This window comes from Octopus bimaculoides, chromosome 6, assembly GCF_001194135.2.
Source record: "Octopus bimaculoides isolate UCB-OBI-ISO-001 chromosome 6, ASM119413v2, whole genome shotgun sequence".
Lineage (NCBI taxonomy): Eukaryota > Metazoa > Mollusca > Cephalopoda > Octopoda > Octopodidae > Octopus > Octopus bimaculoides.
In genome coordinates, this window is record NC_068986.1 from 3580531 (window position 1) to 3602504 (window position 21974).

General features: G+C 35.0%; 1 protein-coding gene across 2 annotated transcripts in view; it reads right to left on the bottom strand.

The window, feature by feature from the left end:
* LOC106882966 (dnaJ homolog subfamily B member 12) overlaps window positions 1-21974 on the bottom strand; it is a 45502-nt gene that overhangs the window by 11012 nt on the left and 12516 nt on the right. The window contains exons 2-7 of one of the 2 annotated variants that reach the window (XM_052968560.1): window positions 17408-17597; window positions 13111-13256; window positions 12710-12844; window positions 10723-10779; window positions 8920-8984; window positions 937-1080 (exon numbers count right to left, since the gene is read on the bottom strand). In XM_052968560.1, the coding sequence (XP_052824520.1) occupies window positions 937-1080; window positions 8920-8984; window positions 10723-10779; window positions 12710-12844; window positions 13111-13256; window positions 17408-17597 (737 nt within the window). The remainder of the gene's footprint in view (window positions 1-936; window positions 1081-8919; window positions 8985-10722; window positions 10780-12709; window positions 12845-13110; window positions 13257-17407; window positions 17598-21974) is intronic. The other variant, XM_014933820.2, reaches the window with a different exon arrangement.

The window sequence follows — 21974 nt, forward strand, 5'->3', positions numbered from 1 at the left end:
ATATATGGGTCCGATGAAAAGAAGATGAAGGCACTAAAGAGTAGAGTTTGATAGAGAAATTAGCAGCAAGTGACAGAAGGTGAAGAGTAATCTCAAAAAGGCAATTTTAGAAATAGAATGCTGCTTCAAACACCTCCCACCTCTCTCTTTCACATACACTTGTGCTCATACAAACCCTTACTAATCTGAAAGTAGTGGAAATAAACTCTTGTGCTGAGGCTAGATATCAAATGTAGGTTACAGTCTTCCATGTATTTAATTCATATAAATGTGTGACACATGAATAACCAAGGTCATGACTTTCAGTTAAACAGTATAATAATGTCATTTTATGAAAGTAAGAAAATAACAAATATTTAATTTTCTATATATAGAAATTTATCATGAATATATAAACATAAACAAAAGAGTATTGATTCTAAAGTTGAGCAGGGAAAATTATACATGTTTGACAAACGGTTTTGTTCAAAAAGCTAAATTAGTCATAATTTTTACTATCTAATCTTGTTAATGTATAAATATAATCTAGATTTTCCTTTGACTAAGTTTGCAAACAATTAGATGAAAATTGAAAGAAATACTTTGAATAAAGTTATCCAAAACTTCAAGAAAAATGTTATATAATATGAGCATATGAATTGTTTTATATGTAACCCACAATAAAATTTGAAATGCCATTCATAGAAATCAAATGAATACATTGGAATATGTTGAATTTTGCTAAATCCTTAAAAGAGTGTTTCAATTTCTTAGAACTGTACAAAGATGTTACACACATATTTTAAGCAAACAGCGATAACAACATGCAGAAAACAAGTGGCATTCCAGTTTGAATACTAGAAGAGAGAGAGAATCTTTATCAAATATCAAACCAAAAAATAAAAACTTTTTTTCTTTGATAGAAAAGTCCCCTCTTATCTAGAACAAAATGCTTACCGCCCGTGTACGTAATACGAAGGCTCTACCAATACCTGCAGCAGCATTGTTAGAGGGAACTTGCTTGTTCTTTTCACTTCGAGTGGCAGAGGAGGACAAGTTAGATTTGTAAACGAAAAACTTGTGTTGCCTTGTACGGAATTTCTGTTGAAAATAGTAGCAACAAATTGTCCAACCCATAGCCAAAAAAAAAATGTCATGGTATAAAGAATTTGTTATTTAGCCTAAGTTTTTCTCAGGTGAAAAAAAAAAAAAAAGTTAAGGCAAACACATTTTTAACAAATATTTCATATGGTTATGAAACTTAAGTACGTTTTCTTCTCTTCAGGGAAAATAAACAGATTATTAAAAAAGTTTAAAATAATATTTAATTTCATAAAAATAGAAATCAAAAGCTTGATATCAAATTAAAGTGTTTTAATAAAAAAAGAACACAGTGTAAGATCTTGGTGTATAGAAAAGCCTCCTGATTAAAACAGTGAAATTGACAAAAGTGTAACGCCAAATATTTGAATTTAAGATCTGTTGGTCCATTTTCACCCTTCAAGGATCACTTGGTTCACAAATGAGTAAGATAAGCTAATAAATCTGATCATTAACTTAATTAATAAACAGAACATTCTTCTGCCACAAATCAATAGAATCAAAATATTAGAAAATGTAAGATGGATGTAATCAATGATAGGCGTAGAACTAAAGCTACAAAGTTAAAAACTAAAATTGCAAAAGGAAATGAAGACATCATGATGTTTGCAGAACGCTATGGACACAAACTAGAGTGTAGGAAAATCTAAAAAGACAATTGATTATGTAGATAAGATGGGTTAGCATTCCTATGAGATAGGTCACTGTAAGTTACTGACTGATTTTGTACCTGGAGCCAAGGTTTAGCCACATATCTTTTAATATAGAACTGTATTATCTAATCGGTACGGAGCCAACATTAAAATATAATATCATCCTTTTCTAAAATAAACTGCAGAGTTGTCATAATTAAAGGAATCAAACTGAATTTACAGAAACGGCACTTAGTAATGGAGTGATTGTCTTAAAAATAAAAACAAACGTTCTGAGTCGAAAAAAAAACAGGTTTGTTGATTATGAAATTCATAATGAATGTTTTCTGCAAGTTCAAACCTTATAACTATCATATTGTGCCTTAGGTAAGGTACATTAATTCTGCTTGCTTCCATCTGTGACAAAAAGAAAACAAATAATAATTCTCTACATTTGAAATGGCATCAAGAAGGCAAGGTACTGAGAATTACAAACTTTCTCCCATTCATGATTGTGTGCAAAAACAGATGATGATAAAATAAAATAAAATATTTAAAAAATGGTTAACAGACAATATATTTGAAGATCCAAAATAAAGATAAGCAGATTCAAGTTAAAATATCACTTGGGAAGTCACTTATTTTATCTGTAAGGTGCTTGAAAAAACAAAAAGTCATTAAGCCTTAAAAATCATGAACTGAAATACATTCATCCAATTGATAATACCACTATCCATTTTGCAATCAATCATACGTCTGAATAAGTGTGCAAGCAATTTAGCATTCCAGACATGTACTTTTAATGTAATTCTTGAGTAGAATCAGAGTGGCATGGTACATCCAATAAGCTTCTGTATAGTTTCCTTCTACCTAATTCCACTCACAAATTTTGATTCAATCTGAGGTGATGATAGAGACATTTACTCCAGATGATATGCAGAGGAGCCAAACTTAAGGCCTCAAAATTGCAAAGCAAATCTTCTTCACCACTCAGCCATGCTTGTACCCATAAATAAGTAAATTTATGTATGTGTGTGTGTGTGTGTGTGCAGATAGATAGATGGGTGAACAGACATATACACACACGCATTCATATATAATAACCCTTTAGCTTTTAAACTAGCCATATCTGTCTCAAACATTCTACCTGTCAATATGTTCAAACCAGCCAGATTTGGCCTCTCACACCTACCCTACAATGTCATTCTAAAAATGTACCACTACATCATCAAAACCTCAAAGATACAAGATAAGCCCCAATTAATTCAAAACAATGTGAATAAATAAGAATTACATTTGAGAGAGTAATCTGAATGCTAAAGGGTTAAATAAAAACTTTTCAATTACATTGAATCTGATGGACAATATTTTGTTAAATGATATAAAGCAGGAGTAGATTTCTTTCTCTCTTTCTATAAATATACATATTGACAGAAGAGAAAAAAACAATGTCTATGGCTTTACCCAGAGCTTTTGAGACTTTTGGAAAGAAAGGAAGAAGTTATCCTCCAGACAGACAACCCGACTTGGATACTTTCAATAGAGAGAAGTTCTCTAAAAGGGCCACCTAGGAAAGTGTTGGTGTTAAACATTGCAACAAATTACATCCACCACTCAAAGACAGGAAGGGTTCCTTTAATGGCCTTCCACAATTTTCGTCTACAAAATTTCACTCACAGGCTTTAGTTGAAGCATGGTTACAATGGAAGACAACTGCCCAGGTGCCATGCAGTGGAACTGAACCGGAAACTTGCAGAGTCAATTTCTTAACCGCACAAGCACTCATTACCTTATCAAATCGTTTAACTTAAATTTTTAATATTATCAATAAATTTTAAGGATTAATTTATCATTAATTCATCATGTGATTCTATAACGCATAGCCGACTGTGTAATACAGCATCTCTCAACATATATCAATCTACTATCACCTCACTTGTGAAGCCATGTTTTATTCTAATCTAATTACTTCATCTCAAACTTCCATTTATTTACACTTCAGTGGGAAATATTACAAAATTAGCGAAATACTCTTTTACCGACAAAGTACCAACCAATCCTGTGTATCATCCAGTCAAGTCACTTAAGTCATCTCTCTCTTTATAGATTGACAATTTTAACACTAAAATTCATTTACTTTTTTTTTTTTTTTTTTTAGTTGTATGACATTGTAGGTCCACTTTTATCAAATTTGCTCTATTCAATTTTAATTTTGAAATGTATTTTGAAAAACCACAGCTATATGAAATGAGCAAGAGATACTGTTCCAATAATCCAATAACAAAGACATTCAAATGAGTAGTAATTCCAGTAAGGAATTTTGAATATACATATAAGCCATATCTGAAACTTTCAGCCCCTGAGGCACTTTTGTAACTTTCTGCCAACTAAAAATAGTAAAAATGTATTATACTCATATATTGAGTCCTCTACATATATACATACATATATATTCATTTGCATAATGGCCATTTTTCTATGCTAGCATGGATTCACCTGGTGAGTTATTTGAGGCAGGATTTTATGCTAAACCTTACCTTTTTGCAAGTAAGGGATTTCGTGATTCCAAAAGTTTTTGAGAAGGAAGATCGACCAATCATAATGCAGATAAATATTAACATCACTAATGTTTTACTTAAGAAATGTGTGGAATATGAAGTCAGAGAGAGAGAGAGAGAGAGAGAGAGAGAGAAAGAGAGAGAGAGAGAGAGAGAGAGAAAGAGAGAGAGAAAGAGAGAGAGAGAGAGAGAGAGACACACACACACACACACACAAGCACAGATAGACAGACAACTTTTAGTTCATTCAGATAAGAATTTAATTTTTATGTTGCAACGAGGGGTGAAAAGATCTGTTTCTGACACCTGTCCTTGTCTAGAGAGAGAGACTATGAAGGGTGTTATTACCTAGGTTGCAAATTGGAAATAATACCACTCATATTCTCTCTCCCCAAAGAAGCATAAGTGTCCTTGCTTAACATTCAATGAAGAGTGAAACAAAAGTTTTTCTATATATCCTTAAAGAAAATAATTTGTTGAAAAGAAAGAAAAGAAATTTAAATTTAGTCAATATAATGAATTTCACATTTAATTACTATATACCTGTTGCTCATTTGCATTGTTATAGTTATTCAATGTCAAAGGAAGTTTTGGAAAATGCTACAATGTCAGAATTTATCTAAACCTCCTCTACTTAAATCAAATTACATAAAAATGCCAACTCTAGTTATCATTTCCAAAATACAACTTCCATTAGTTGCAACTTTTTGCACAGAAGTTACCTGATAGCACTTTTCATCTTGTTGCCATTTGCATACATTACAAAATCTAATAGATCCCATGGCTCTCCAAGACAAGGATCAGGATAAAGGGAAGAAGTTAGTATTGCTGTTACTTAATTGGAATTGTTGAAAATAGCAAGAAATTTTGAGTAAGGAATAAGTTGCAGGAAAATACAATTCTGAGGTCAGAAGAATTAGTGCTTAGTAGAGGGTCTAGCCCAATACAAAAGGAGGTGCAAGCAAATTGAATGGGTTTAGCTGGCTGAGCATGAGTTAGCATTATAGAGGAGCACAGGTCATTACAGAAGCTTGTAAGAGATACTTAAGAAAAGAAAGGGCTTGATAATATATTCATTTCTTCAAGTGAGCAAACATTTCTTCTCTTAAGCAAACATATCTTTATTGGATGCAGTCTGTGTGCATGTGCATGCATGTGTATGTATGTATGTGCATGCTTTATTTCAGAGGAGAAATATTTTAGCAGGGCATATTTGCGCTTTATGAAAGATTACCAGCTGTTGGAGCATGTAAAAGTCTCCAAACAAGATTGTTGAAGACATATCTGGCATATGAAGAAAGCATGATTATTTCAATGCCATATTATTTATAAATGTGTGAATGTGGCTTTGATATAAATTCTGTTTTGTTTCTATAAACAAAGACTTTTGTGGTTGTTAACTGCTATCACATTTTACTTAAAAATAAAATCTTTTCTCTCCTGCATCTCAAAAATTCTTGCAACATTCTTTCTCTTGTGGTTCTTAGATATTCTTTGGTCAGTTCAATAAAAATTCCAAATTAGATTCTGCAATTTAGATACATTAATGTACTGAGTCCAAATAATACTCGACTCAGCTGTTTCATCTTTTCAGACTCAATAAATAAAATATACTTTTCATTATAACAAAAGGGTGTCACAGTGGTTTCTATCAATGGGTGTTCAGTTCCACTGACCTATCCCCAACAGATGGGTGAACTGAGACAATGTAGAATAAAGTGTACTCTTAAAAAATATACATTATTGACAGAAACAGTATTAATACTGAAAAGTAATCTTTATCCTCACTTAACCCTGGATGTTCTGTCAGAACAAACTATACTGCAGTAGATGCCATGAGAGAACCTCTCATATGAGCTTTTGGTGCAAAATGCGCTCTTGTTTATATCGCTAGCAGGGAAATAAATCTCCACCATCTCCAGTGCCAAAACCACCAGATCACATGATTTTGACCCTCCTTGGTTTTGTCAATGATGGAGGCTCAACCGCTAGAGATAGCAGTGACTCATCTCCCCACCAGCAATATATAGAAAAAAACAGTACCTGAATAAGAACTGGTGTCATGATTAGCCAGTGGGCTCCTTAAAAAAGATATATTAGCAACAGAGGCAGTATTAATACTCAGAGGTAATATTTATTCCACTGGCTTCTGTGCCGGTGGCACGTAAAGAGCACTATCTGAACATGATTGAATGCCAGAGCTGCCAGACTGGCTCCCGTACCGGTCGCACATAAAAAGCACCATCCGAACGTGGCCAATGCCAATGACCCGACTGGCTCCTGTGCCGGTGGCACGTAAAAAACACTGGCCATATCCGACTTAAATATACTACATATTTTAGGTTCAAACCAGCAAGGTCCGGCCTCTCACATCTACTTTACAATGTCATTCTAAAAACAGACTATCACATCATTAAAATCACAGAGCTATGAGCTAATTCATGATTAATTCAAATCAATGTGAAGAAATAAGCATTACATTTGACAAAGTAATTTGAATGTTAAAGAGTTGAACATATCGTTAACCAAGCAAAATTGGTTTTGTGCTCGGTAAAATGAAATCCATATTGTAAAAAAAAAAAAAAAAAAACGATGAAAATGATGAAGATGATCATTGAATCATATAAAATGCTTGATTAGAAACTTTAACATATCTAGTCTGTACCTCACTCGTCTCAGTATAAACCTATTCTAGCATTCATATATATTAATAATAAGTGGAGGATTCTGCTCACCACAATCTTCTCCTCAGAAAAAAAAAAAAAAAAAAAAAAAAAAAAAAACAAGAAAGAAAAGTGGCTTTGACTCTTGACAAAAAATTATTTAAATAGAAAGATGATAATAATAATAATAATAATAATAATAATCCTTTCAACTAAAGGCACAAAGCCTGAAATTTGTGGGGAGGGGACCAGTTGATGACATCGACCCAGTGTTTCACTGGTACTTAATTTATCAACCCTGAAAAGATGAAGAGCAAAGTTGACCTCGGTGGAATTTGAACTCAGAACACAGTGACAGACGAAATGCCACTAAGCATCTCACTCTTTCTTGCAGAACCCCGGTTAAGAAACGTTGCTCTATACACTGACTTTACTTACTAAAAATGGCAGCAAATTCTCTTTTAAAAATAAAGCACACATTTGATAATTTATTCTTAGATACAAAAATAGATGGAATAGGCATGACTGGAATGCCTTTCATCATTTACATTTGATGAATATTTGTCCTCATCTTGTTTGTTGTTAACACAACGTTTCGGCTGATATACCCTCCAGCATTCATCAGGTGTCTTGGGGAAATTTCGAACTTGGGTTCTCATTCCTGTGGTGGTGGTTCTTCTTCGTCTTCTTCGTCTTCTTCAGATTCAGACACCCGATGAAGGCTGGAGGGTATATCAGCCGGAACGTTGTGTTAACAACAAACAAGATGGGGACAAATATCTGTCAAATGTAAATAATGTACATAATTCCTCATCTCTTAAATATAGAATTGTATTAAATAAAGATTGTTCTGATATGGTTAAGTGAAGACGCATGTCTCAGTGGCTAGAGTGTCAGGCTTACAATCATGAGATAGTGAGTTCAATTCTCAGATTAGGCTGTGTGCTGTGTTCTTGAGCAAGACACTTTATTTCACGTTGCTCCAGTTCACTCAGCTGTAGAAATGAGTTGTGAAGTCATTGGTGCCAAACTGTATTGGCCGTTGTCTTTCCCTTGGATAACATTGGTGGCATGGAGACGGGAGGCCGGTACGCAATGGCCAACTGCTGGTCTTCTATAAACAACCCTACCTGGACATGTGCCTCGGAAGGGAACTTTCTAGGTGCAATCCCATAGTCATTCATGACCGAAGGGATTTTTTACCCTTTTATAGGGTTAATAAATAAAGCTAAATAAATATTGTTCTTAGATTAAATGAGATATTTTTCTACAGATTATTCATAGTGTATGGCTTTGACTGACATGCAACTCTCTATATATGTCTCAACAACAAGAATCTATTTTGGAAAGAATAAGTGCTACACAAGCAGAATTTCACCCGAGATAGCAATACACTCCATGTCACAACAACTACAACCAATACATTGTAGTAATCTGCTAGAAATATAATAAGCTTGCTAGTAGTTTTGAGCATTTGTTTTTGTTAGGGCAACGCATCATGGCAAATGTATTTGTTCCATCATTTGCTTTATGAAACAATGGTATTCTTTAAGATATGTTTAACTTGATAACTTTAGTACAAAATTTTAAAATAAGCAAAGGTAGGACTTGGAAATAATTCATGAACATTTGGTTTTTGATGTAAATATATCAGTATTTTGAATGTGTGTGTGTGAGTACATTTTTACAGAATGAAACCAAAGTTACTAATATTATAAGGATTTTTGTGAAATGATATTGATAAATTATGAATAAACTTTGATAAGTCTTGCATTGTAAATGTTGAAATCTTCAGTTAAATCCCGATATATTTCAACAAAATACATGCAAGAAAATAAAAATAGACAAATTAATACACTTTTACCATTAATAAGAAATACAAAAATGCATAAATGTATAATGATAAAAATTGTTAAAATGAAAAAAAATTTTTTTTTTTTGTACATATAATAAATGAGAGAATTTTAAAAATGAAGGAATAATTACTTCTGACTGAGCAGCCCTCTGATACTGTCCATTATGTTGTGTTCTCCGGTGAACATAAACATTACCTGGAAAAGGAAATGAGCAATTACAATTCTAGATTCAAAGTATGTCACAAAGGTAATAAATACAAATTCAGATCCATCTTGGCCTCACAATTATCACCATAGCATCAATGTCCACTTTTCGATGCTTGCATGGGTCAAATGAAATTTGTTCAAGCAGATTCTTCTTCTACAGCTGGATGCTCTTCCTGTCACACCCAGCATGTCTCCAAGCAAGGTAATGTTTCTTTTTTGTCTTTCCAACACAAAACAGCTCAATGGCCAAACATGTTTTATGGGAAGATTGCAAACAAAGGCACTATTTTTTATGAATGCAGACTATTTACAATAAGTGTGCTAATGTCAGTACAAGGAAGCATAAACACAAGCACACATTCATGTGCACCTACATATCTGTATATTCTTTTACTTGTTTCAGTCATTTGACTGTGGCCATACTGGAGCACCACCTTGAAGGGTTTTTTTAAGTCAAACAAATCGACCCCAGTACTTTCAGTCTCTTTTGCTGAACTGCTAAGTTACAGGGATATAAACACACCAACACTGGTTGTCAAGTGGTGATGTGGGATAAACAAAGATACAAAGACACACACACACACACATATATAAATATATACACAATGGGCTTCTTTCAGTTTCCCTCTACCAAATCCACTCACAAGGCTTTGGTTGACCCAAGGATATAGTAGAAGACACTTGCCCAAAGTGCCATACACTGAGACTGAACCTGAAACCACATGAAGGGAAGCAAGCTTCTTAACACACAGCCATGCCCCGCACCTATGTGTGTATGTATAGATATATGTATGTACATATGCATGTATGTATATGTATATATATATATATATATATATATATATATATATATATATATACACACACACACACATACATACATGTTCATGTACTACATTATTGTCGTTTAACTTCCGTTTTCCATGCTGGCATGGGTTGGATGGTTTGACTGAGGACTGGCAAGCCAGAAGGCTGCGCCAGGCTCCAATCTACTCTGGTAAGGTTTCTACAGCTGGATACCTTTCCTAAGGCAAGATACTCCAAGAGTGTTAGTGGGTGCTTTTTACATAGCACTGGCACAGGTGCCAGTTACAACCATTACTAGTTTTTTCATGTATAATATAGTTACTACTATAAGTAAGATTTAGTATGTTAATTATGTTATCCCCCTGCCCCTCTCACCACCACCTAAAGTCTTATCCCCCTTCAACAAGCCTAGCACCTCCTTGGGGCAGTACCATCCATGTTGAGAACCTCTACACCAGGCTCCAATCTGATTTGGCAGAGTTTCTACAGCTGGATGCCCTTTCTAATGCCAACCACTCCGAGAGTGTAGTGGGTGCTTTTATGTGCCACCGGCACGAAGGCCAGTCAGGCGGTACTGGCAACGGCCACGCTTGAAATGGTGTATTTTACATGCCACCTGCACAGAAACCAGTCCAGCGCCACTGGCAACGATCTCACTCGAATGTCTTTTCACGTAGGAAGGCGACGTTGGTAACGATCACGCTCAAATGGTGCTATTTACGTGCCACCGGCACGGAAGCCGTTCCCCAATTTCCTACCAAATCTATAACTGAATAGTTAAATGTTAGTTTAGTTAGAGGTTTATTTGAATTTTACAGCATTCAATAGGTTAAGATAAAAATTACTAGGTCATTAAAATATATTTAAAATGTATAGTAATTCAATGTTGGAAGAGAAATAGAAAAAAATAAATGCTTACCAGTGGGAAACCCTCCACCAAAAAACATATTGAACAATTCTTCTGCAGATATATCACCTGAAATAGAAAACAATTGACTCTGAATGAAATATATGGAGACAAAACCCTAAAAAAAAAAATAAGCAAAGAACATTAACCAGGGCCTCCGTTGGTCAAGGCTGATCATGTATCTAAACATGTATGCACAGATCTAGGCAAGGTGTTTATGTGGAAGATTGACAGTTGCCCATGCATGCAAGTCTCTCTTCTTCGTGACACTGATGTTGTCCAAAGGAAAATCCACCACCTTAGGCATCAGTATCATCTCAGGCATTGTTATAAATGTAGGAAGATGTTATAACGACCAGGCTTTCACAGATGGATCAGTGACATAACTAAAGAAAGTTCTAATTAAGAAATTGAAACTGAATTATGAATTTATTTCACCAAGTATTTACTACCAGACCACAACCATAAAAAGGAAAGATTTCATCATTTGATTGTCATTGCAACCAAGACTATATCCTTTCATCTTTTCAGAGTCAATAAAGTAACAGTTGAGCACTGAAGTTGATGTAATTGATTTACTCCCTTCCCCAAAATTGTTGGCCTTGTACCAAAATTTGAAACTATTTTTATATAATAATAATAATTATTATTATTGTTATTATTAAGGTCGTGAGCTGGCAGGAACCATTAACATACTGGACAAAATGCTTAGCAACATTTTGTCTGTCTTTACATTCTGCTAAGAACAACTTTGCCTTCCATCCTTTTGTGGTCAATAAAATAAGTATCAGTTGAGCACTGGAGTTGATGTAATCGATTTACCCCCACTCTCTGAAACTGCCAGCCTTGTACCAAAAATCGAAACTATTATATCATTATTAAGTGGGTGAGCTAGCAAAATCATTAGGATGTCAGACAAAATACTGAGGCAGCATTTTCATCAGTCTTTACAATCTAAGTTCAAATGCTGTTGAGACAGTGACAAGTGAAACTGTGAAACATCAACATTCACATTTAGAAATAATACGCTTCTAAATCTCTCAGAGAGATTTATGCAGTAGTGATACGATGAAGTAATTGTATGCTGTCAACTTAATGCAGCTTCCTAGGTCTAACCAACAGTAGTATTATTCCCTTCAGGGGACTGTCACATTAAGTTGACAGCATACAACTACTTCATCAACATTCACGTATACACATTAGACATGTTTTTCACAGAAGACTAGAAATGAACAACCTTGCTTGTATGACGAAGTTCATTTAAAATCCATCACAAGATGTCTCAACAAGAGTATGTCCAACACATTATAGATAACCAAGTCATATGTTCACACACACACAATGGGCGTCTTTCAGTTTCTGTCTACGAATTCCACTCACGGAGCTTTGGTCAGCTTGATGTTATAGAAGACACTTGCCCAAGGTGCTGCGCAGTAGGAGTGAACCCAGGACCATGTGATTAGCAAGCAAGCTTCTTAACCGTACAGCTCCACCTGCACCTATACCTGTGCTTATATTTCAGAATTGATGAAACTATGCCACTAAATAATTGATAGCAAGTCTCTAGATATTTTTTTATCCATAGCTTGATTTGTAAGATCAGCAATTTGAAATTCAAAATGCTATGCACAGCAGGAATAAAGCAACACTTATTTCTTTACTGCCCACAAGGGGCTACACACACAGAGAGGGGACAAACAAGGACAGACAAACGGATTAAGTCGATTATATTGATCCCAGTGCATAACTGGTACTTATTTAATCGACCCTGAAAGGATGAAAGGCAAAGTCGACATCGGCGGAATTTGAACCCAGAACGTAAAGACAGACGAAATACAGCTAAGCATTTCGCCCGGCACGCTAACGTTTCTGCCAGCTCACCGCCTTATAAAGGAATAAAGCAAATCTTGATGTATATATATTCTTGTTAATTCAAATAATGAAAAAAAATCAAATTTATGACAATTTGGGAAATTGAATCCAGAAAGTTCCCTCTTACCTTCGAAGCCCCGAGAATAGTCAAATTGCTCGTCCCTACTACAATTCCGAGAGTGATGGACAATATCCTCTCCATAGAGATCATACTTTTTCCTTTTATCGGCATCACTTAATACAGAAAATGCATTTCCAATAGCTAAAACAACAGAAACAAATAAAATTAACATAACTAGGAGGAATAAAATTTTAAAAGACTTCATAAAACATTTTAAGAGGAAATGATAATTTTAGAGACAAGTTAGAGTGAGAGGTTTCGTGTTCATGAGGTCTCAAAGTTCCACAGAATTTGTGAACTGAAGTGCTCAGAAGGAAATATTGAAGAACTTGAACTTTCAGCCTGATTGGACTTGGTTGAGAACCACTGATCTAAAGGGCTAATAATTAAAAGATGGTTTAGCTTACCTTTAAAGGCTTCAGTAGCACCTGGAGCCTTATTTTTATCAGGATGCATTTTTAATGCTAATTTTCTGTATGCTTTTTTCAAATCAACATCTGTTGCATCCTTTGAGACACCAAGGATTTCATAATAATCTTTACATTTTTTAATTCTGTAAAAAGAAAAAGAAAAGTTTCTTGAAATAAGGCACTGAAAAAAAAAAAAAAAACTCTGTGCAAAGGAATAACAAAATTAAAACAACTTTTTACTTCAGTTCTATATCTAAGAGATGAGGAATTATGTACATTATTTACATTATTTACAATTGACGGATATTTGTCCAATAATAACGACATCGAAAAATACCTTAGGAATGAGAACCCAGGTTCGAAATTTCCCCAAGTGTGGTGTTGCATATTAATGAGATACGGGTTACAAAGTGGAAGATGTTAAAGACTGGAAAGAAATGAGACAAGCATGCTTTGCTGGATGAGTAATATGTATATAAACAATGAAGTACAAATAAATTGAGGGGGGGAAATTGGATATAAGAGGAACAGGAATGAAGTGGACAGGAGAGAAAACCGTGGCTACTATAACCATAAACTATTGAGAATGACGGCTGTATAGAGAAGTGCAGAGTAATCCAAATGGACGGAATCTGCAGAAGAGGGAGACCAAGGATGACTTAGGAAGTGGTAAGCTGAGCTCTCAAGAGAACAAACCTCACAAAGGAAATGGTAAAAAAAAAACTGGATGTAAAATGGTGGTGGAAGTTGGGATGTATGATGTTTACCTTTCAGTCTCACCTTTCTATTATATTTATATTAAGGCTCTCTGCTTCCAAACAGCTTTGTCACATTACTCCCATTACTTTCTCTTTTATTTGCCATTGAAATCCTCCAGTCTCTCCCCTTCTTATCATTATCCATCTTTATTACTACACATTACCCTGTGCAGGTGACATGTAAAAGGCACCTGTGCCAGTGACACGTAAAAAGCACCCACTACATTGTTGGAGTGTTTGGCATTAGGAAGGGAATCCAGCCATAGAAATGAGGTTAGACCAGACTGGAGCCTGGTACAGCTCCGACACGTACCAGTTCCACTCTCTCTCTCTCTCTCACTCGTTTTCCTTTTCTCTCATGTCTCTTTCTTCTGTCACTTTCTCACTTTGGCTCTCTTCCCACCCAGCAGTATGGGAAAGAAAGGCCTAGATGAACAGAGACAGTGAAGGGAAGAGATGACTTTCCATAGTCTTACCAGAGGTGAGGACAATCTCTCTAGTGCTGGATGAACAAACGGATGAAAAGAGATAGTGTGGAGTAGAGGGGACTAATTTTGCTGAGAACTTCTCTGGTAATATGATAAGATGCAACAAGTAGTCCAATAAAGTGACTGGCGATTATAGAAACAATGCCAAAAATGGTAACACCAAAAAAGATTTTAGCCTGGTCAGAAAGGACCCATTCAACCTGTGCCAACATGGAAAAAAAGCAAATTGATGGTGATGGACCTTTAGAGTGAAATTACCAACTGATATGTATGTACAACCATCTCTGAAGAATACACTAGACCTATCTCTAAAGAACATGTTTTGCCAGCTGAATTAAAAGAAGGCAGAACAAAAAAAGTCATGTTAGGACCTTTCTTTATGAGAGTCAGAAGATTAGGGGTTGTGCCCAGAAAATCTGCAGGAAAAACAGGGGCAGGAAGGGGATTCCAAGTAGAGTAAGAGCATTGCAAAGAGAAGAAACAGGTGGAACGGGCAGGGATAGATGGAGAGGGTGTGCAACTAGCTAGTTTAGAGGAGCAAGATGTAAGAGTATATATATATATATGAACTAGAGTAGTTGCAGTGTGTTGCTGGTTGGACGTTTGCCAATCAGTAGAATTGCCTTCTTTTCAGTCTAGTTTAGATTGTCTTTCACTACTTCTTGACATTATTCTCTTCATTCCATTATCAATGACCCACTATGATACTAGAATTGGGTTAAACTTGTAAAGTATAGTGGTTTGCTAAAGATGAAAAATATATGAAGACAAAATAATTGAAGTCCGTAGTTTAATAACTAGAATTAGATTAAATATTAAAGAAAGAGATATCAATGTATATAGAGATTATGAGAAAAAAAAAATAACCATGATCATTTTTATGCCTGCTTTTCCATGTTTGCATGGATTAGATGGTCCTTCTCGAGCACAGCATCTTACCATTTGTCCCAGTCCAGGGTCGTTTTCATGAAGTTCAGCCTTTTGAAATGGGCCTTCATCACTTCTTCCCATGTGTTCCTCTGTTGCAGATTCCTTGACACTTTTTTCCACCCAACTCTCATCATCTATATGTGAAGCATGTCTCTACTGGATGTCTTTCTTCTCTGCACATTACATCCGAGTCATCTTATTCCCCACGTTCTTCTCTCTATTTGCATTGTTGCTCATGCAACATTCATTTTTACACACTCAGCAGAGCATGCTTACTATATTTCTTGCCACCCTTCAAACATCTTTCACATTCAGTACCCATGTTCTACCATAATGCAATGTCACCCTTTCTACATAAGCAGCATACAAGCTCTTTGTTGCAGCACAGGTAGTAAATTCCTGAACATTCTCCACCCTGCTTTAACTCCAACTACTATGTTTTCCGAACATCTGCCCCCATGGCTAATTAGGTGATCTAGATAAGGAAAGCTACAAACTTCTTGGGAGCTTCTCAAGCATTTGAAAGAATATATTTTATAGCTGCTTGTATTCTATTATTCTACTATCTTATTCTATTATTCTGCCAGATGCTGCGGCCATGCTAGGACACCAGCATTAATAAAAAGAAAGGTTCAGATGAAGAATAATCTGAATTTAGTTATGGCTTTTGAACACGGAATTGAACTCTATACCCATTTTGTTTATCAAGCTGCTCTACATGTAGCCATAGACTACTTTCAACCAACAAGCCAATACAGGGGTCATCCAACCACAGTGTCTGATGAACCACTCCTATATCACAGAAACATTTGTCTAGGAAGTTATCAACACAAATTTTGTCTTGGATCTTCTCAATGGTGACTGAAACAACTGAAGTACCTGGATGTTATCCCTTAAAATGAGTTCACACCTGTTAATTATTTGTATGTATCTGCTACTAAGAAGTCTTAGCAAGAAAGATAACAGAACTCTCTCAACTGGAGTTGGCCATACTTGCTCAATGTATAGAAAAAGAGTAGCTAGAAATTAGAAATCACATACAATACATTCATTGTGAACAATGAATGCACAAAAGATATAGAGCGAGCACAGGTAGGCTGACAAAGGAGAAACACTTTATATATAGCAGATGCACGAGAGTAGCTAAGAGCATTCATGATGAGAATTCCTTCAATTTTCAAGAAAGCTCCCTAGAAGTAGCTGACAGCATAAGGGCAAAGTGAAAAAAGTTTTGACTACAGATCTAAGATGGACAATTAACAAAACAAAATCAGGAGTTCAGAACTGCTCTAGCTATTGCCTCTATTTTAAAGTATAGCACTCCACTTAGATGTGAATAGAAGTGGTTGGTAGTAACCAAACAGCTATGAAACATGTCATTTCTATAACGACCCTTTTGTAAAATATGGAAATTTTCAAGAGCACCCAACCATTCTCACAAATGAAAACAGTTATAGTCTGCAAGCTACATAGGCACTTTATAGCTTGAGATCATCCTTTTTTTTTTGTTGTTTTTATCATTTTATATGATAGATATATACAACCAGTATACAATTTTCCTTCGGTATCAAGTCATCTCACATGCTTGACCATATTGTTAGTCCTACAAGCAACTTTGATACATTTTATGAGTAATTTAAGGTGTTTTAATAGACAGTAAATGTAATCATCATCATTTTTTTTTTTTTTCATTTTATCTACTTTCAGCTCATGAGCTGTGGCCATGCTGGGGCACCGCCATTTTATTTCTCTTGTTGGCTATCGGACTTGGATGGAGCTTACCACTCGCTTTGGGCTGCGTTCCCAAGCAACCCGACTCTCGGGCTGAAAAGAATACTGCCGATCGCCGCCAGCTCTGAATGGGCCTGGCACCCGCCCCGATCGAGGGGACTCCGAACCTAGCCGGGCGAAACGATCGACGTGTACAACATTATTTAACTAAATATAAAGAAGAGGGTTGAAAACCATTTATCCTTAATAAAGTCTAATTATATTTTTTTAAAAATCTAATCCAATGGCAATTTATTGGGAAGGATTTCAGATGTCATTTTTTCCCCACCATCTAAATCAGAATATCCATATTAAAAAAAGGTAATGAAGATTATTTCGCAAGCCAACCTTTTCACAGCTATCAACTGATCCTCTGTGTAATCATCAGGTGACTTTCCAGGGTGGCCTGAGCCACCTTTCTCTGAACGATTGTTATTCTTGGTAGCTTTATCTTTGTGTACATTGTTGTCTGCACCATCACCACTTTGTCTGCGACCAGCAGTGCTACCATTTAATTTGCTCAGCTTCTCCATAAGGTCTGCAAGATAAATAAAAAGAACATTATAGATAGATGCAGGTCAAAGATGGAGGCCTCTAACTGATATCACGACCTGCTGGAGGCAACATCTAAATCTTCCTCAAAACATATCTTACCGTCATGCATTAAGACAGAACACTTTAGACAATGTAGTCTAACATATCCTTAGAAAAAACCAGAATGGTCATGATTGGAATGCTGTTATCATGGGTCTACTTAATCAGAGTAAACCTGAAATCAAACAGTAGCAGCAAACTATTTCTCTCTCTGACACAAGTAGACTGAAATGTGTAAGATGGGTACAAGATATAGAAGATCTACAGAAGTTGGAGAGAAATGAGGGAAACATGATCCGTTATACATGTAATATTAGGTGAGTGCAAAATTAATTGCAAGCTTTTGCAATTTTAAATGTTGGTGCTCCATGTCAAATATATTTTTATGTTCATGTAATATACCATTTTTAAGTGCAGATTTTGGTCTATTGAGTTATGCAAAATGGATTTTGCTTTAACTGCTTATTCTTGTTTCTTTTAGAGTGTAAAATTAAAGACATGAAAAAAAAAAAAAAAAAGTAAATTTAAGTGAATTTTTTTGTTCCTTTCAAAACAGAATCAAAAGTAGCAGAAACTGCTTGCAAGCATTTCAGCCAGAGGACCCTGAATGTACACTGGTCATTGGAAAGTGGAATGATTAGCTACCAGTGGTTCCAAAAATCGTGTAAAGGAGATGAAAGCTTTGAAATTGAGGAAGGTTGCAGATAACCTTCCTCTAACTGACCATAACCAACCAAGGTGTTATAATCCTTAAAATGTTGGATTATTATAACGCCCACTTCAGTCTACAGTATACTTAGTAAAACCAGTAAAGACACGACTATCTCTCACCATCTATTATGTACTCTCTTTACTTATAGTGACTAGGTTATTCCATTTGTCATATGGGAGGGGTGTACCATTATTAATAATTCCCTACAACATCTCTCCTTTTAAGTTTTTCTTAGGAAGTGTCATTTTATTTAGAAATAAGTATTTTATTCACTTCACCTCCCATTTTTGAGATTTTTTGTGTTTTGTTTTGTACAATTTAATATTTTTTGTGCTTGGCATCTATTTTCAAGAACTCTGTATGTTTTCTGTTTCTCTCACTTGTACACCTGCAGTGGCGTTGGTACTTGGAACCTATCGTACAACCATTCCATTGACTCCTCCAACTTCTTTGGTTTGCTTTCCTCGAATCTCTTTTTCAGTTGGTTCCCGTGTCTCCTTTGTATGACTTTTCTACTTTTTATCCAATACATCATTTTACCTATGCATTTGGTGATTACGCCATCTTCCCAACTCTGCTTTCCATTCTTGTATGCCCTCATATACACCTTTTCACCAACTTTAAAGAATCTTGCTATGTCTTCCCTGGCACTTTTTCTTTTCTTGCAAGGTAGCAATTTATCAAAAACTGATTTTACTTGCCTTGCAAACATCAGCTCCACTGGTGAGTTACTCACTGGTGTATTTGGATTTGGTGTCACATAGTACACTCTTAAACAATGTTGTAGAGCCACCTCCATCCAGGACTTCTTTGACTTTCTTAGAGCTCTTTTGAAGGTATTGACAAAGCGTTCTGCCTGTTCATTCAATCTGGGATGGTATGGTGCTGCAGTTATATGTTCTACCGCGAATGTTTCACAAAATTTAAAAAATTCGCTAGACACAAATTGTACTCCATTGTCAGACACTATCTTGTCTGGAATGCCAAATCTTGCAAACAATTTATGTAAAACACATTTATCACAGTTGAGGGGGTTGGTTTTTTACACTTGCAAATTTCAGGCCATTTCGAAAAACTATCAGTTACCATTAAGTAGTAAGAAGTGTTTAAAGGACCAGTAAAATCAATGTGTAGTCTCGACCATGGAACATCTACTACTGAACAATATTTATTTTTTACCATGGGCAATTTTTCACACCATTTTGGCTTACATACAGGTGTTCCACTCTGTTTTACTGCAATTTTTTTGTTTCAGTTCCTCGGCCACATTTGAACCTTCGACTGAACCGAATATGTTTCCACACAAAACACTTATGGGTGTATTCTATACTTTAAATAGTTTCATCCACTCTGTGCCGAATATATTAAGTGAACTTTTTAACACATATATCTTTGCCTTTTTCATTTGACCTTGAAATGTTGTATTACATATGAATTCACCAAGAAAATATAATCTTTTTCCTGTAATACCATGTGCTACCTTTTTCAATTTAATTCATTTCGGCTTACTGACATATTTCCACGTTTTTTCATTTATAATGGTGATATCACTACCAGTGTCCAGTTGCATTTAAACATTTGTATTTCTGATTTTGACCTTCACGAACTTCCTCATCCTTATATTACCAATCTCTTCTGATGGCATAATAATTAAAGAAATTATTACTTTACTTTATACAGGAAACAATCTATATAGCATCAGAAATGTGATGGTGCATAGTAGTGGCATATGAGCTACTGTAAATGGATAGGAACAAGTATAAAGCACTGGATTTTATGATTCATACAATGGTGTTGAGTTCACTTGGCACAGGCTAAATTCAAAGTCAAATCAAAGAAAACTGAAGGTCATATGGTTAAATCTAATCCAAAACAGTTAAACCTTGCAGAAAAATCTACAAATAATATAGAAACCTATGGTAAGATAAGGCAGTTTTACATAGTTATTTATGCCAGATTGGAGAAGTGATGGTGACTATGTTGTTGCAAGTGAAATATTCATGCGGTCATTTAAAAAACAAAACAACAAACTTCAGTTTAATTTTGATAGAGTTACACATTAAGCAAAACAAAAAAAAAAAAAAAAAAAAAAAAAAAAAAAAAAAATGAACCTAGGATTTGTCTTTGAGCTGTAAATCTATTTCCTCACTACTCTAAAATACGAGATCAAACAATTCAATTATTCATTAGAACTAACTGAATAAAGACTACCAAGATCATTTCAAAGTAAAAATGAGGAGCAAAAAAAAACTATTTCTGTAAACACCACTGCCATAACAATGAGCACAAAAAAAAAAAAAGAAAAAAAAAGCCATTTGGCTATTTGTGTATATATACAAAAACAAACAACAAAAAAAACATGGGTGTTCTTAGAACTACCGCTATGAGAACCAATTACATAATGCAAAACTATGAGCCAAGGTCTTTTCCTCTGAGAATGAGGGGAAGAAGGAACTGGATCATACAATGATCGGTTTCTAGGAACATTGTTTTTTGAAGAATTAACGGTTAAAGAGTATTCTTTTATCTTGAAAATGCTCGAGTTAACAGCAGTAAATATGTAACAAACAGTGGAACAAAAACTTGGCTGCTTAACCAAACAAGGTCAAGTCCTATCTTTAGTAAGAATAAAAGTATATTACTGTCAGCCCCCCTTAAATGATACTGTATACCAAAGGGATACGATTACAATTCAACAGGGCAAACCAATTGATATTTACTGTCATGCCCAGTCAGTAGTCTTTCATAAGTCCATAGGCCTCCCAGTTCAGCTAACACAAGTATATATATTTAATATATTTAATCCTTTATATTGAACACTCAATATTTCATCTATTCAATAAGACATATTCCATATATTCAATAAGACATTCAATACTTTATTTCATAGTACCATCCATTTTTATTTTATATTGTATATTATATTATATATTGTATATTCCATATTTTATATCCCACATTGGTTTTGCAGGAATATAAATAAAACATAAAAAACAGACAGTGTTGGAACTCTTTTAAACAAAATAATATATTCCTCTATACACAATCATACAAAACCCCTTTTTTTGTATTTATTTTTACTCACATATATATCGCACACTACTATTGAGAACCGTCTATCATCATAATCTAGCAGGTTAAACAGATGATAACAATTACACAACAAAATATCTTTTTTAAATACACTTTCTTCAGACAGCCAAGTAAGCTTAAAAACTTTATGAAAATACCGACAAAATTAGACTGGATCAATAACAGGAATTGATATAGGATTTAGTTACCAAGAATAAAATGGTCAAACCTACAAAAAAAAAAGGGGGGGGGGCAGTTTACAACTTTGTACCATAATCATCATCAGTGTCACTCAACATATTTTTGGTTTTACAGTTCTGTCTATTCCACTGTGGATCATAATCAAGTTCATTCTCATATCGATGAATAACATTCAGACACGGAAATTAAAAAAATATATAAACTGAATTTGCCACAGTTTAACCACTTTAGCATTCAGATTACTCTGTCAAATATAATACTTTATTCAGTTTTGCTAGCATGGGTTGGACGATTTGACTGAGGACTGGTGAACCAGACGACTACACCAGGCTCCAA